The sequence below is a fragment of the Pipistrellus kuhlii genome, unplaced genomic scaffold (assembly GCF_014108245.1).
Source record: "Pipistrellus kuhlii isolate mPipKuh1 unplaced genomic scaffold, mPipKuh1.p scaffold_m20_p_2, whole genome shotgun sequence".
In the NCBI taxonomy this organism is placed as follows: Eukaryota; Metazoa; Chordata; class Mammalia; order Chiroptera; family Vespertilionidae; genus Pipistrellus; species Pipistrellus kuhlii.
This window is the reverse complement of record NW_023425515.1, coordinates 39,197,179-39,212,091: the sequence shown is the minus strand read 5'-3', so window position 1 is coordinate 39,212,091 and position 14,913 is coordinate 39,197,179. Positions and strand designations below refer to the sequence as shown.

Here is a 14,913-nt window from a genome sequence, read left to right as displayed (position 1 = left end):
AGGCACAGGCCCAGGTTATGGGCTTGATCCCCAGTATGGAGTGTGCAGGAGATAGCCTATCAATCATCTTCCCTCATCATTGATGTTTCTATCTCTTCCTCTCCCTTCCTGTCTGAAATAAGTAAATATATATATATTTATTTATTTATTTTTTTTTTTTAAGTAAGGGTAGTCCATCCTCCTGACTCCGGTGATTGGTCAAGGATGGACAGATAGCCCAGTCAGAGCCAATGAAATGCAAGAACATATTTGCTGGGGCTTCCAGGAGAGAACACTTCCTCTCTCCTCCTGGGAACCACCAGAAAAAAGAGGGTGTCCCTTTGGCTAACTTATGTGGTGAGAGTGTATGACAGCTGGCAGGCTACAGTCTTTTTTATATCATGAGGGAGAATCTAGAATTATATTGTGTAGAGCCTGAGGTTGAAGCCTGTGCTGTTTAAGACAAAGTGGAAGAACAGACAGAAAAAAAGGGCCTTTAATGACATCATTTGAGCCTCTGACAGAACAGCTCTGATATTTCCCATTATGCAAGGAACATTTTTCTTTTTTTGCCTATTAATCTGAGTTGAGTTTACCCCTTCATTCCTCTCTGAACCCCATGTTTTACTCCAAAAATAAAAACAAAAGCCATGTGATGCAAATGTTTCTACCTTTAATGCTGAATGATACATTTATCTTTAGAAAATAATAATATAAAAGCATTCAAAAAGACAAAGTTTAATATGTAGAAATAATCACTGAATGAATATCAATGCATATATAAAAGGGAATCATTCAGAATTTAAAACTGTAAGCAAAAGAGTGGTTTTACATTTCTATATTTATTCAGAATGCTATTAATTCTGCTCTTGCTAAAACATTTGAAGAACATCCTGAGAAGATATTTACCACTATCAACCACTAGTAGTTATTTTTTTTCTTTTTGAGGAATATTTTATAATTAAAATTTTATATATTTAAGGGGTATAATTTGATGATTTGATATAGATATACTTTGTAAAATAATCACCACAATAAAGATAATTACCATATCACCTCCAATAGTTTTGGGAATTTTTGTGTGTGGGGATTTTTTTTAATAATTCTTAAAAAATAAGAATAGACTCAGAAGGGCAGGTCTTCCCAAAACCAGTTGTTACTCAAGGAAAGAATGGTTTTCAAATTCCTTCATAGGTTTTTGCATTACAGGCTCAAACTATCTCCTCAAGGAAAAAATCTTCAAGTGTCCTGGAAAACACAGTCATTCCTAATCTTGGTGAAAATCATTCAAACTATACAGTGGAATAAGCATTAGGTGCTTAAAATAGGAGAGCTCCTAAAATAACTATTTTTGTTGATAAGAATTAGTTCCATAAAGAGGCTGAAATGGAGTTAATTCTGAATTGATGTGGTCTTCGTGAGACATTGATCAAGGTCCTGCAAGGGAACTCAGACATGTAGAAAGCGTGGTACTTCTGGGAAGATGTCCTTTATCTGAGCTGTCTCCCATGCCCAAGGCTCTCATCCAGAATCACACATGAAGAAACACAGGGGTGCAGTATGTGAGAAACGTTTGCAGGGAAGAGCTTCCTGACCAGGTGGCTTTGAGAACCAAGGAAAACTTCAGCATGTGGAAATGGAGGTAGCTTTCTGGATTAGAGAGAAGAGCATGAGGAAAGAGAAGTGCAGGGGCCATTGAGTGGTCCAGCTAAAATAGGACCTGGTTATATTGTAGAACCACTTGTTCTGAGGGACCTCTCCTGAGGGGGAAAAAAACACACAAAACTTAACTCGTGATAAGTTAAGGCCCTCAGGTAAGATGGATGAGAGATGCCCCCCATCAACATTCGAAGGAGGGCAAGTACTTCCAAAAAAGGACACAGTATAATAGAAAAAGTTCATGTCTCCGAGTGTGATTTCTAGCTCCACCACTTTATACCTGGATGACATTAGGCATTCACTTAACTCTGTAGATCTCAGCACCCCAAACATAAAAAGAGCAGAATAATATATTTTCTGTGTACCTCAGAGGATTGGCATGAACTTGAGGAAAAACTGTGGGCACAGAACAGCACTGTCAAATATTTTCCTGTGTCAGTTATCTTATCATGTATGTTAAGTTCCCCAGTAAATGCTATTATCCTTCTATTGACTTTATGTACCAGATCCTTGCAACCAGAGAACATATCTCCTTTAGGATGGAGAAAAAAACTATATAACTTTTTTTTTTAAGCACTTGGTGAATGAATGAGTAAATGCATGAATAATGTTCAGAACTCTCCAACTAAATAATAATATCAGTCTCCTAACTATACTGAAAACCTTTGGGCTATTCTTTGACTTCTAGGTTATTTGGCCCAGTGGAGGCTCTGGTTAAGTGGTCATTAATTGGTGTCATGGTAAAGAAGGAAACCTGTGAAGGTGGAGTCATTTTCATTGTCTGCATAGATCCCATTATTCTCCCCTTCCCCATACACCTGGAGCCAGACTTGGTCACCCACATCCAGATGGAGGAGCGCAGAGCCAGAGGCTTGGTCCAAGTCCTTGTCCTGGTATTGGTCATAGGTAAAGAGCACAGCCTTGTCCTTCTTGTAGAGGCTGACCTTCACATCTTTCAGGTAGACTGTAATGTGGTAGGAGAAGTAGTAGAGCCCAGGAATGTTGCAGTGGAATTTGCCAGTGGTGCCATCATAGTGGTCTTGCTGATTGTAGAAGATTTTGGTAAAGCGAATGGGAACATTGGGAACAGTGACCCGTGTCTCCAGTCCCACACTGAATGCTGAGCGGTACACATAGGCACTTTCTCCAGGTTCTCCTTTCCTGCCTTGGACTCCTGGAAAGCCTCGGGGACCTTCAACCCCAGTCACTCCAGTTTCACCAGTGTCACCCTTAGGACCAGCAAGACCTAAAGAATGAAAAGACCTCAGTGACCACAAGAAATAGAACCCCTGTCTAAGTTGATTCCAACCTAAAACACTGTCCCTATGGCCCCTATATACAACTTGCTTCACTTACAGAGCAAAGAACCAAAGGGGAGAGTTATACTCCTATTTCCACATCCTCCCCATCAGGCTTCCATTAATTCTTTCCAACCTTATGTCCTATAAGTCTCCATCATTGACCTGTCAACTATGTACTGTCTCCACCAACCATACTTTTGCTCTTCTATCCCTTTGAGTAGGATGCCCTCCCTTCTTTACTCTGTCCACTCATCTTTCAAGACCTAGCTTAAACCCTTCCTCCTCCTTAAAGCCTCACTGTTAATCTAGGTTTGCGCTAAGGGCACCTTTTCTCTGTTCCATAATTTAGAATTTGTTCACATTCAATTTGGCATATTTGGAGTGGATTTCCCAATAGTAACTTTTCACAGCCTTGTGCATTAGGCATCTCTTCTTAACTAGACCAGGAGCTCTCTAGGAGCAGGACTGTGACTGCAGGAGGTGAACACTAAATGTGGTTGAATGTCACTGCATGGAATGGGAATTAAGGGCAAATGAATAGAAATAGGAATATGAACAGATTGGGACTAGGGATGGATGAGGGAGGGGATGGGAAAGGGGACAGAGAAGGAGATACAGATAGAGCAGAATCAAGGATACTTGATTTTTCACAGGTACACCTATTGTCACCGCTGGAGGCCAACCCAAAATCTACTTTAGGTTGCTTATGAGTTACATAAATAATAATAATAATAAAAATAAAATAAAAATAAAAAACTTTGCTTCTTTCCTATGTCTAGACCTTAGATAGAGAAGACCAAAAAACTTGTTCTTACCCGCATCTCCTTTTTCACCCTTCTCACCAGGAGTGCCATCTCTGCCATCACGTCCTGGGACCCCATTGTGGCCAGGATGCCCTGGGATGCCTGCCATCCAACCAGTGCAGACCCCCTTAGGCAGGGGAAGTAGGACTCCAGGTTTTTCGGTTGGGATATCTTGACCATGACTGAGCAGGACTAGTAACAGAACAGCGGACAGCAACAGCATCCCGATCCCTGAAATTAGACTAGCCATGAGAGACAGATCCCACACAGTACACTCATACTGGATCTAAGCAAGACTCACACCACCTCAGCAGAGTCCACTTCTGAGACCTACTCTCCCAATACTCACCTCTTCCAGGAAGACTTTTCTATTTCAATCTACCTCAATCATTTTCTGCCCTGATATTTGCAATATTTAACATATTCCTTATGGGTAACCACACTTCTTCAATAGGATTGTGAGTTCAATGATGGCACAACAATGTTACTCCAATTTGCTCATATCGGAGCACAGGACCAGGCACAGAGAAAGCTCCAAGAGTCAACTTGTCAAGAATCTTTCCCTCGAGTTTTCCAAGGATCTTGACTCATATCATTGCATCTAATTATTTTTATTTTTTAAAATATTTTTCTTGATTTCTACACTCAACCACTAAGCCAGGACATTCCATTCCATTTTAACTGACTCCTCTCTCTTGGCTTATTTTGGTTTCTTCTTTACTACCTTGTCCCTTATTTTTTATGTATGTTCCTCCTTTTTCTCCCATTCTCTTCCTTACTCTCCCCTCCTCCAACATTAAGCCATTTGGTATATTTTACACAAACACACACACACACACACACACACACACACACACTTGCCTTGGATTAGTCAGACAATAAGAGATACATTGTCCATTTGCCTGAGCCTCTCTTATCTGCATCTCCTCACATGTCTGATACCTATCCTTCGGGACAGTTAAGATGTCATCTCGCAGGAACCCTTTTTGGTTATCTCTCCCCCAACTGGGTTGGTTCTTCCTCTTCTATGTTCCCCAGTGGCCTCACTTATCTTCAGCATTGTATTTCTTTCACTGTGCTGTAATTCCTGATTTGCTCTCCCATTAAACTATCTGTGTGGGGGAAGGCAAAGCCTGACACTACCAGTATAGAGTAGGCACTAAATAAATATTTTTATAATAAGAAAAAGAAAGAGCAAAAAAGCCAGAGAGATGAAGGAAGGAGGAAGAAAGGGAATGAGAGCAGAAGAAGACAAGAGGCAAGAAGTGTGGAGTATATTTGAAATATAAATTATAGGAGCCCAAGCAAAAAGCTTAAGTGGCAAAGGTGGCCAAGAGTCTCTGTCTCAGAATCCCTCCATAACCTCTTCCCAGGAGATGGTCCTTTACATACCTAGGGACTTGTACCCTCATAGATTCTGCCTTGATATTAGGGTGATCTTAGCTCCCACATCTGATTGCCAGCTCCCCATCCCTAAAGTATACCAGGGAGTTGAAAGCACCAAAGAGGGAAATAAGTCCTAGGACCCTGCATCACAGGTATCGCTAAAACCTTCTGTCTAGTTTGAAAGCTGGTTATTCCCAAGAACCTGATATTAAACAAACACAGTCCATATGTAGTTTATTTTCCCTGAAGACACTATTTTTCATCAGGTTGATTACATCTTATAGATTACATGAAATCTCCAGGGTTTGGCTTTAGGAGACAACTCCTCTGTGAAGAAGCAGGAAAGACCCTGATTGGCAATCTTACCTCCAAAGATGTGCATGGTGTCTGGAATCCACTCCTATGCCCTATTACCTGAGCTATACATGACAAAACAACCTTATCATCACATATATACTCATATATGGAAGATGAGTATATATATGTGATGATAAGGTTGTTTTGTTAACATATTGTTTTGTTAACATAATATATATATATATATATTTTTAAAACACATATATCCACACACCTGTGTGTGCATTCATTAAAATTAGTAATATAAAGACTTTGGAAACTACAGAAAACAAAAAAATCCTCCATCCTAATAATGTCTCTGCTTATTTTTAAACATAGTGAAAACATACTTTACATAGAAATTTTATTCCCCTATTTTTGTCTTTTTCTAGTTTTTGCAATCATTGTTTTAAATGTGTACGTGTCAGTCCATTAAATGGATACAGCCAAAATATATGTAACCATTTCCATTTTGTTGAACTTTTGGGTTATTTCCATTTTTAAAATATTATTTTTAAATCTGTAACAAATAGCTGAGACTGGTTTGGCTCAATGGATAGAGCGTCGGCTTGGGGACTGAAGGGTCCCGGGTTCGATTCCGGTCAAGGGCATGTACCTTGGTTGCGGCATATCCCCAGTAGGGGGTGTGCAAGAGGCAGCTGATTGATGACTGTCATCTATGTTTCTAACTCTCTCTCTCTCCCTTCCTCTCTGTACAAAATCAATAAAATATATTTTTAAAAAACAAATCTGTAACAAATATCCTTAGGCATCATATAGCTTAACGCCAAATTATTATATGACATATTCTGAGAAGTAAAATTACTGGATCAAAAACTATGAATATTTTTTAAGTTCTTGATGCATATTCCCAAATTGCATTTTGTTATATTGTTACCCAGTAGTATGTCAGTGTGTGTATCAAAAAGCCTACCATAACTACTCTTACCAAATTGGGATATTATCATTAAAAACGTTTTTTGTTGTTAATTGACTAAAAGAAATGATACCTCATTACTTTGATCATTAGTGAGTTATACATTTTATTAAATGCCTGTTTTCTAACTTAATTTCCTATTCTAATTTAATTTTGTCATTCATAATACCCCTGTTAGTGTTTTTTACTTATGTAATTAGGACACAATATGCTTTTTGAATTAATTTGTGTGAGCTCTTTATACAAACACTTTATTACATAGCTGTGACTCTTTTCTCTAGTATGCAGATTATTTTTTGTTTATCCTGATTTTTTGGTGACAGAAGTTTTAGTTTTTATATAGTCAACTCTGTTGATATTTTCCTCACTTCTAATATTCAACAGACCTTATTCATGCTAGGGTTTGATAAGTATCCTACTTTATTTTCTTCTATTGTTTAATAATAGAATGACTGTTTCACTCTTTAGTCCATCTCTAATATTTTGTTTTAGTGTAAACTACGATTTAAAATACTCAAATGATTTCTTAGAGATATTTGTTTAAAGACATGTAATTAAATTAATTCTCTCTAGTGATCTAATGCATCACTTATCAAATATCAAGTTCAAATGTGACCTTATATGTTAAGTGAGAATTGAGAATGAGATGGGTGGACAGAGCAGAGCACAGATAGATGGAGTCAACACAACACAGATAGGGATGCTGCCCCTTGTTGGTCATGAGTCGCTTGTCAAGGCTCACTCTTACCATCTACATGTACCTTTGTTGCCCTCTACTGGGTGTAGAGTCAGGAGAGTGTTCTCAGTAGCTCCTGGGAATACAATGAGATGGCTTAGGTTTAGCTCATGTCAAGATAAGAAAGGGGGGAGGAGGGAGATAAGAAAGAGCTGAGTTAAACTAGAAGCCAAAGAAAAGAGACGAGCCAAGCCCCTTTTGTAATTAGGAAGAATATTTGTTTTGAGATTTTTTTAATTTCATGTCTTTAAACTTTCCCACAGTTTGTCACCTCCATTCTTTTTCCTTATAGGGTTATCACTAAAACTCCTGAGAAGACCCCTGAGAGGCTCTGTGCTTGTTTCTCCAGAAATTAGAAGGGTAGAACCAATGAGACTGTGTTTTTTTTGTGTTTTTTTTTTTCCCACAGAGAGACAGGAGGAGAAGATCCAGATCGTGAGAATTGGAAGAACCCCAGAGATCATAGCAACGGAGGGCTGACTCCAAAGCTGTTGGGAATGTATTCTCCCAGCTTAAGGGATGGCATTCTGTGTCAACACTTCAGTGTGATCTATTTTTTCCACTAACAGGGACAGTGGGGTTCCATGACAGTGGCATGAGGTGAAGGTATTGAAAGGAGGGGGGAGGGGGAAGATGGGTACACGATCCTAGAAAGTTCCTGAATGGAAGAATAGATTCTGATTAAACCCAAAAATTATCTTCCAGTCTGATTCTGGGTGGATAATTTTGTAATTGATAAAAATTTTCAGTCAGTACAGAGGTGCCTATGTTTCAAAAAATTATTCCAAAATTGTTTGTGCTTTGTTTGGATAAAATAATAGTTACACTTTGATTTTGAAAGATTTCTTTATTAAAATTATTAAATGAGCCGGGACCGGTTTGGCTCAATGGATAGAGCGTCGGCTTGGGGACTGAAGGGTCCCGGGTTCGATTCCGGTCAAGGGCATGTACCTTGGTTGCGGGCATATCCCCAGTAGGGGGTGTGCAAGAGGCAGCTGATCGATGACTCTCTCTCATCGATGTTTCTGGCTCTCTATCTCTCTCCCTTCCTCTCTGTACAAAATCAATAAAATATATTTTTAAAAAATTATTAAATGAAACTGTATTATCTAAGACTCAATTGTGTATATAAATAATGTATAAAAATAATGTATAAATATAAAAATGAATAATGAAGATCAGTGTCAAGTTCCACTTCTAATTCTTCATTGGGTAGAAAGTCTTACCTAACTTGATATTTCATCCTCACAGCCATTTTGAGAGACAATATGAGGCAGAAATAAAGAGCACATGCTTCATGATCTTGGTGCTCAGGTGAAAATCATTTGTGTTTACATGTAACATGTTTCAGATGAATGTTAGAGGATCTTGTGGCATAATCCATATAATGTACTTAGAACAGTGCCTAGCACATGTCATTGTTCAATAAATGTTAGTTCTGGCCCAGCCAATGTGTTCAGTGGTAGAGCATTGACCTATGAACTGAGAAATCTTGGTTCAATCCCCAGTGGGGTGCATTCCTGGTTGTGGGCTTGGTCCACAATGTGGGGCATACAGGAAGCAGCCAATCAATGATTCTCTCTCTCATCATTGATGTTTCTCTCTTTCTTTCCCTTCTTCTCTGAAATCAATAAAAATATATTTTTTAAATGTTAGCTCTGATTGTATCCGTTTTAGAGATGAGAAAAGTGATCTTCAAGGAGGTTAAGTGACTTGGCCCATGTCTCCGAACTACACATAGAGGAGCTGGAAATCAAACTCTGGCCTTCCAAAGCCCAATAATGAACTCTTAGGCATAGCCCAGAGGAGGAAAACAGCATCAGGGTCACACCTCTATCTTTTGCTATTCCATCCATAAGATGGAGACACCCAAAACATGAACAGCCCTTTATCAGGGGTCCTCAAACTTTTTAAAGTGGGGGCCAGATCACGGTCCCTCAGAGAGCTGGAGGGCCGGACTATATGAACTACTAATTCCTACTGTAACACCTCGGCTGCGCTCACTGCCCAAAAAAACTGGCGGGCCGGATCAGACTCCTCTGCAGGCCGGATGTGGCCTGAGGGCCGTAGTTTGAAGACGCCTGCTTAGATCCTAATGCAAGTGACCTAGCTCTTAGTCTAAGCTCCACATTAACTCGCTGGGTGACTTACTTACCCCTGCTCCCTTTTGGACACCATGCTCTTTGCCTGAAAATGTGATTATTAATCTTTATCTCATTTATTTCACATTATTGTACAAATCAATTGACTAAAAGTATAAAAAGTATTTTTTTATAAATGTATGAAGTGTTCTGCACATGTAAGTGAAAAGAATGAAAGCAAACAAATATTTATGGGGAAGCTTTGTGGACCAACCCTTTAATCTCATTTCATCCCCACAATTCCAGAAAGTAGGACTCAATTCCCATAGGAGAAATCTGAGAACCAGAGAGGAGTGATAACCTCTGCCCCAGGATAACAAGTGGAAGCATGCAGAAGTGCCATTTGAAATGGAAGGCTGGCTCCTCTCTACTGCACTGGTTTTCATGGCCCCATGCATAGGAGCTGTTTGCTTTTAAAATTGCAAGGGCTTGTATGCATGCATATAAGCAGAACCAATGGACACAGACACTAAGGGGGTGAGGGCACAAGTGAGGAGGGCAATGGGGGGATAAGAACACATGTAATACCTTAATCAATAAAGAAAAAATAAAATAAATTAAAAATCACAAGGGGATGATCAAGATGTTCTTTGAGTCCTCAAAGGCCATGCTATGATCTCTCATTTTCATATTGTATGTAATAAAAGCCTAATATGCTAAGTGTCCTGTCATCTGGTCATCCATTCAACCAATCAAAGCATAATATGTGAATGATATGCTAAGGCCGCTCAGCTGCTCGCTGTTATGTGCACTGACCACCAGGAGGCAGATACTCCAACCAGTAGGTTAGCTTGCTGCTGGGGTCTGGCCTATCTGGACTAAGCATAATGGGCCGGACATGCCCTGAAGCCCTCCTGTGGTCCCTCCCCAGCTGGCCAACCTACTATGTTCCTCTCCAGCTCTGATCATGTACCTGTGGGGTTGCTCAGCCTGCCCTGCACCCTCTTGCAATCCAGGACCCCTCAGGAGATGTTGGAAAGCCAGTTTCAGCCCTATCCCACAGGCCAGGCTGAAAGGACTCCACTGGTGCACAAATTCATGGACCAGGCCTCTAGTGTTAAAATGTATGAGAAATTCCACTTTGACCTGCTGGAATTTCAGTAACAAGAGTAGAATCTTGTGAAATACAAGGATGAGGTTTCCTTTGGGGCTGACAGGGGACAGAGCAGTATTGGGGGAAGAAGTTACTATGCCAGGCGCTAACTCTTCCAGCAGGAAAGGGCAGGAAAGCACAGTTCACACAGCCCCTGGGAGACAAGAGGGCCCTCCAAAACCATCTCACCCCTTCCCTGCTTTTACAAATGAGGGACTAAGGGCAAGGAAAGAGATGCATTTATTAGATTAACCTAGAAACTAACTCCCACACCAGGAGCTTTTACACACTATTCATTTTATTTATTACTAAATAGTATTTTAATCTTTATAAGAACTTCATGAAGCAAAGAAAATAACTCCAACTTTTGGGATGGGGAAATAGAAATTAAGATGATTCCTGTGAGATTCCCATCTGGTTTCCAAACTAGTGAGCTTTCCATCACATTATACTGCCTCCCAAAAGGCTTCCCAGACTCAGCTTCTTAATCTGCTAAACAAGATCATGTAAGATGAGTGCCATGAGAATACTTTGAAATTAGCAAGAGTACTTTGGAGCATAAATTGCATGAGGCACTTTTAAATCTGATTTCATTTAATCCTCCCTGTACCCCCGCTTTTTACTCCCCTATATAGAAGAATGAAGAGACCCAGTTGGTTTAAAAATCATACTATTTTTAATATTTTTTTTCTCTATTGATTAAGGTCTTATATATGTGTCCTTATGCCCCCATTGCCCTCCCCTGACTCTCCCACTCATGCCCTCACCCTCTGGTGTCTGTGTCAATTGGTTAGGCTTATATGCATGCATACAAGTCCTTTGGTTGATCTATCCTCCTTATCCCCACCCTTCCCTACCTTCTCTCTGAGATTTGACAGTCTAATCGATGCTTCTCTGTCTCTATCATACAACTCTTAGTTTGTATTATATGAACTTGCCATTTTTAAATGTCAAAAAAAAAGGTATAATACTAGCAATTTCACATGTGCGACCTTATGCTAACTGGCAGAAGCAAGCATTAGCTCAGCTCCCAGGAGAGTTACCTGAAAGTTTTTACTTATCCCTGGGAAAACTGTCAGCATCTCCAAGCCCAAATCTCTCTGTCTGTCACACACACACACACACACACACACACACACACACACTCATTCACTCATGTTCTCAAAGAAGTAGTAAAGCAGAGCATCCCTCCACCACATTTTTAGCATCAGTCTCTCTGCACATGAAGGAATTCCTGACTGAAAGTTTCTTGTCTCCAGAGCTTCTACCTTCTGACCTCTGCCAAGTGTCTGTCTGAGGCTGCTGGTCTCCTGGCTTGACAAGGAGTAGATGGAAAGTTTGTCCCTGTAGCTACCTTAGAAAGGATAAGAACCAAGTCCTGTGCCTCTCTTTACAACTCCTCAAGAATTCTGGGAGGGTAGCATAAGGACTGACAATTAAGCTGCAGATCTGGCTTTCCACTGTTTTTGCTTCAAGAACAAAGTGGATAACCTTAGGCTCCTCTGGGCATATTGTACCAGCATAAAGGGAACCCCTACTCCCCAAACCTGTTAGGAGGAGCCAACCTTGTCCCTAAATAAAGTCACCAGGACAGAGGCAGCTACACCCCATGCAAGGCTTGATCTTAAAACCAGAACCTTCCCGACGAGGGACCTACGTCTTCTGATATACAAGGACTGGCCTGACATCTAAAGAGCCCCACTCTCGGCTCTACATTCACAGCTGGAAACAACCAGGATGCCTTAGACACTGCTCACTGGGGAGAGCAGAATTGAGTTTGGCAAAGCCAGGCAGACCCAGCTGTTTCTATTAGAAATTGTCTTCTAAAAATAAGATTTTTCATAAGCCCCTCCAGTATATGCCAGGCCCTTTGCTCACTTTGTCTCATTTGAACCTCTTGATCATCCTTTGAGATGTCCCTCACATCTCTAGATATTGCCATATCCACAGATACTCCCAGATCTATAGGCAACAATGTCTCATTCATCTTTGTATCTTGTGAACCTGTAAAATCTGCTCAGTAACATTTGCTGAGTAGAATCACGGGGTAGACCTGGATTTCAAATTCAGTCTGAGGTCGGGGCTCAGACTTTTCCCAAACTGCCTCTTCCTGTGCTTCTTTCTATGAGAATCATTTGATCACTTTCTCCTCTTATCTAATTGCACTTTGGCACTGGACCATTCCTCCCGCTCACTAACCCTAACTTTTTCTCTTATCACAGAGGCATCGTGTCACAAAGTGAACTGGTCAAAATTCAAGATGGTCCCAGGCATTTTGAACAGAGGAACAGTCCCTTTTCTCTTGGAGCTGTGAGAGAATCAAGAAAGCTATCCTGGCTGAGCTTTGCTGTATCATTCGCCATGCTGCTGCAACAGAAGAGTGTGGGGGCACCTGAGCCAGAGGCCCCCAGGCACAGCAGCCATCCCCATCCCCAGCCTCAAACTTTAATCACATTGCTCTTACCTCCAGGTGTGCGATCCACAGACTGCAGTCAGGATTGGAGAGAGAAGGAGATGCCTCTGCCTCAGCAGCCTGCTACTCTTGGGGGCAGGCAGTCCCCACCTCACAGCTGTTCTTTCCCATTGGCCAACCCTATGAGGGCCAGAGACCAATGGGTCAGCACCTTGCCCCTGGCAGCTACCCAAGTCTCTACTCTGGGGAGCTGGGGCAGCCCAGCATGGTCTGAAGAGGCCAAGTGGAGACTCAGTCAAACCCTCATGTTCCTTAGCCCTTATTTTTGTTTCCTATAACAGAAGAAAAAAAAAAGATGGGGTAAGGTTCAAGACCAGAAGCAGGAAAACAATATATTTCTGCATCATGTGAGAAGTTTTCTCATGTAAAAGGGAATCATCCAATGGTCCAGGAGACCTCTCTGCCCCATAGATTTGCCCTAAAAGTCAGAGGCACCAATTACCACTATCACACTCCTGGTCACTGCATATGATGAAGTGTGAAATTGTGTTGGCACTACAGAAAGGGGAACAGAAGGAGGAAGCTGCAATAGAGTAAGAAATAGAACACATCCTCCACTCCCTAGCCTGGACCCCAGATTTGTGAGAGACTTTGTGTGTTAATTCTGAGAACTGACGTGAGGGGAAGTTTCTGCGTGATGTGGGACAGGGCCAGATTATGACCTTTAGAGGCCCTGAATTCTAAAAGTTTATGGATCCCCCACCCCTATGTAACTCATATTCAATATAACAGAAAACTTACATAAAATGTGATATTAGAATACTATCTTCCAAGATATTTCTGGTTCCAAAATTCTAAATAAGGCTTTGAAAGCTAATTTTATGGTGTGGGTGTGTTTTCTTTTATCAGTGTCTTAACCATGTGTCTAATCCACCTATTAGGGAACCTAGCTCTGGACTGGAGCAGCCTGGAGAAACCAGACGCTGCCATCCACATTGGTGTTCCTAGAAGGCTTAGGCTTGAACTAGCAACATTCATCACTTTGGACTCTTTCTTGGCTGACTCTGGTTATTTTTTTGAAGGGCAGGATCAAAGTTGGTTCTTGCAAACCATAACTTCTGATGTATTAAATGATCCCAGCAGGCCTTAAGATCCCAGTAACAAATTCTATAAGACATTCAGAAACAGAGTGTTTTCAGGCAGAGGAGGGGCAAGAAAGTGTCTGCCTATCCCCCAAATACCATCTCCAATGGCCACACAGAGCCTAAAAGTCCACTGGCAAAGTAAAATAAAAGTACTGTATGACCTAAGGCCTTGACTTTCTGCTAATATAGTAGGTCCTCACTTAATGTCATCCATAGGTTCTGTCTTAGGAAGCAACATAAAACAAAACCAATTTTACCATAGTCTAATTGATATAAACAGAAGTTTGCCAAAACCGTTTGGCTCAGTGGTAGAGCATCGATCTGCAGACTGAAAGGTCCCAGGTTTGATTCCCGTCAAGGGCATGTATCAATACATTGGTTGCGGGCACATCCCCGGTAGGGGGTGTGCAAAAGGCAGCTGGTCGATGTTTCTCTCTCATCGACGTTTCTAGCTCTCTATCTCTCTCCCTCCTCTCTGTAAAATATCAATAAAATATATTTTTTTAAAAAGAAACCAAGTTTAAAAAAAAAAGATATAAACAGAAGTTAAGTTCCTACAGCATCTCGTCAATGTTAAAATAAAACATTGAATGAAATGATGTTATTTTAGGGCATGCTGTATGCAGATGTTTCCAGAGAAGTCACATTGAGCCATTAACATTTTTTTTAATTATTGAATTTATTGGAGTGACATCAGTTAATATTGAAAAATTAGTAGGTTTCAGGTATACAGCTCTACAATACATCATCTGTATAATGCATTGTGTGTTAACCACCTAAAGTCAAGTCTCCTTCCATCACCATTGGACCATTAAAATTAATCATGAGACCCTCTCCAATGGCCTACTGGCTTAGATAAGGGGCCTGTGAAAATTATGTTCTATATAGTTTACTAGGTAGTTTGAACCAAAGAGAAAACACAGAGAAATTGCAGCAACTCTCTGTTTCATCACTGTTTCATTTTTATTGTGGAATTTTTCTTAT

The 14,913-nt window shown here is 40.6% G+C and overlaps 1 protein-coding gene across 1 annotated transcript; it reads right to left on the bottom strand.

The window, feature by feature from the left end:
- Positions 1-630: 630 nt before the first annotated feature.
- On the bottom strand, positions 631-12,950 carry ADIPOQ (adiponectin, C1Q and collagen domain containing). Its single transcript, XM_036446753.2, has 3 exons — positions 12,836-12,950; positions 3,755-3,973; positions 631-2,884 (listed from the first exon to the last, which is right to left on the bottom strand). The coding sequence occupies exons 2-3, from the start codon at positions 3,963-3,965 to the stop codon at positions 2,364-2,366; spliced, it is 732 nt and encodes a 243-aa protein (XP_036302646.1). The 5' UTR covers positions 3,966-3,973; positions 12,836-12,950; the 3' UTR covers positions 631-2,363.
- Positions 12,951-14,913: the final 1,963 nt, after the last annotated feature.

Excerpts from the sequence above, each read along its gene's own strand:
- ADIPOQ (XM_036446753.2), bottom strand. The coding sequence starts at position 3,965 with ATGCTGTTGCTGTCCGCTGTTCTGTTACTAGTCCTGCTCAGTCATGGT. Across the intron at positions 2,885-3,754 it reads GGGTGAAAAAGGAGATGCGG|GTCTTGCTGGTCCTAAGGGT; the intron begins GTAAGAACAAGT and ends TTCATTCTTTAG.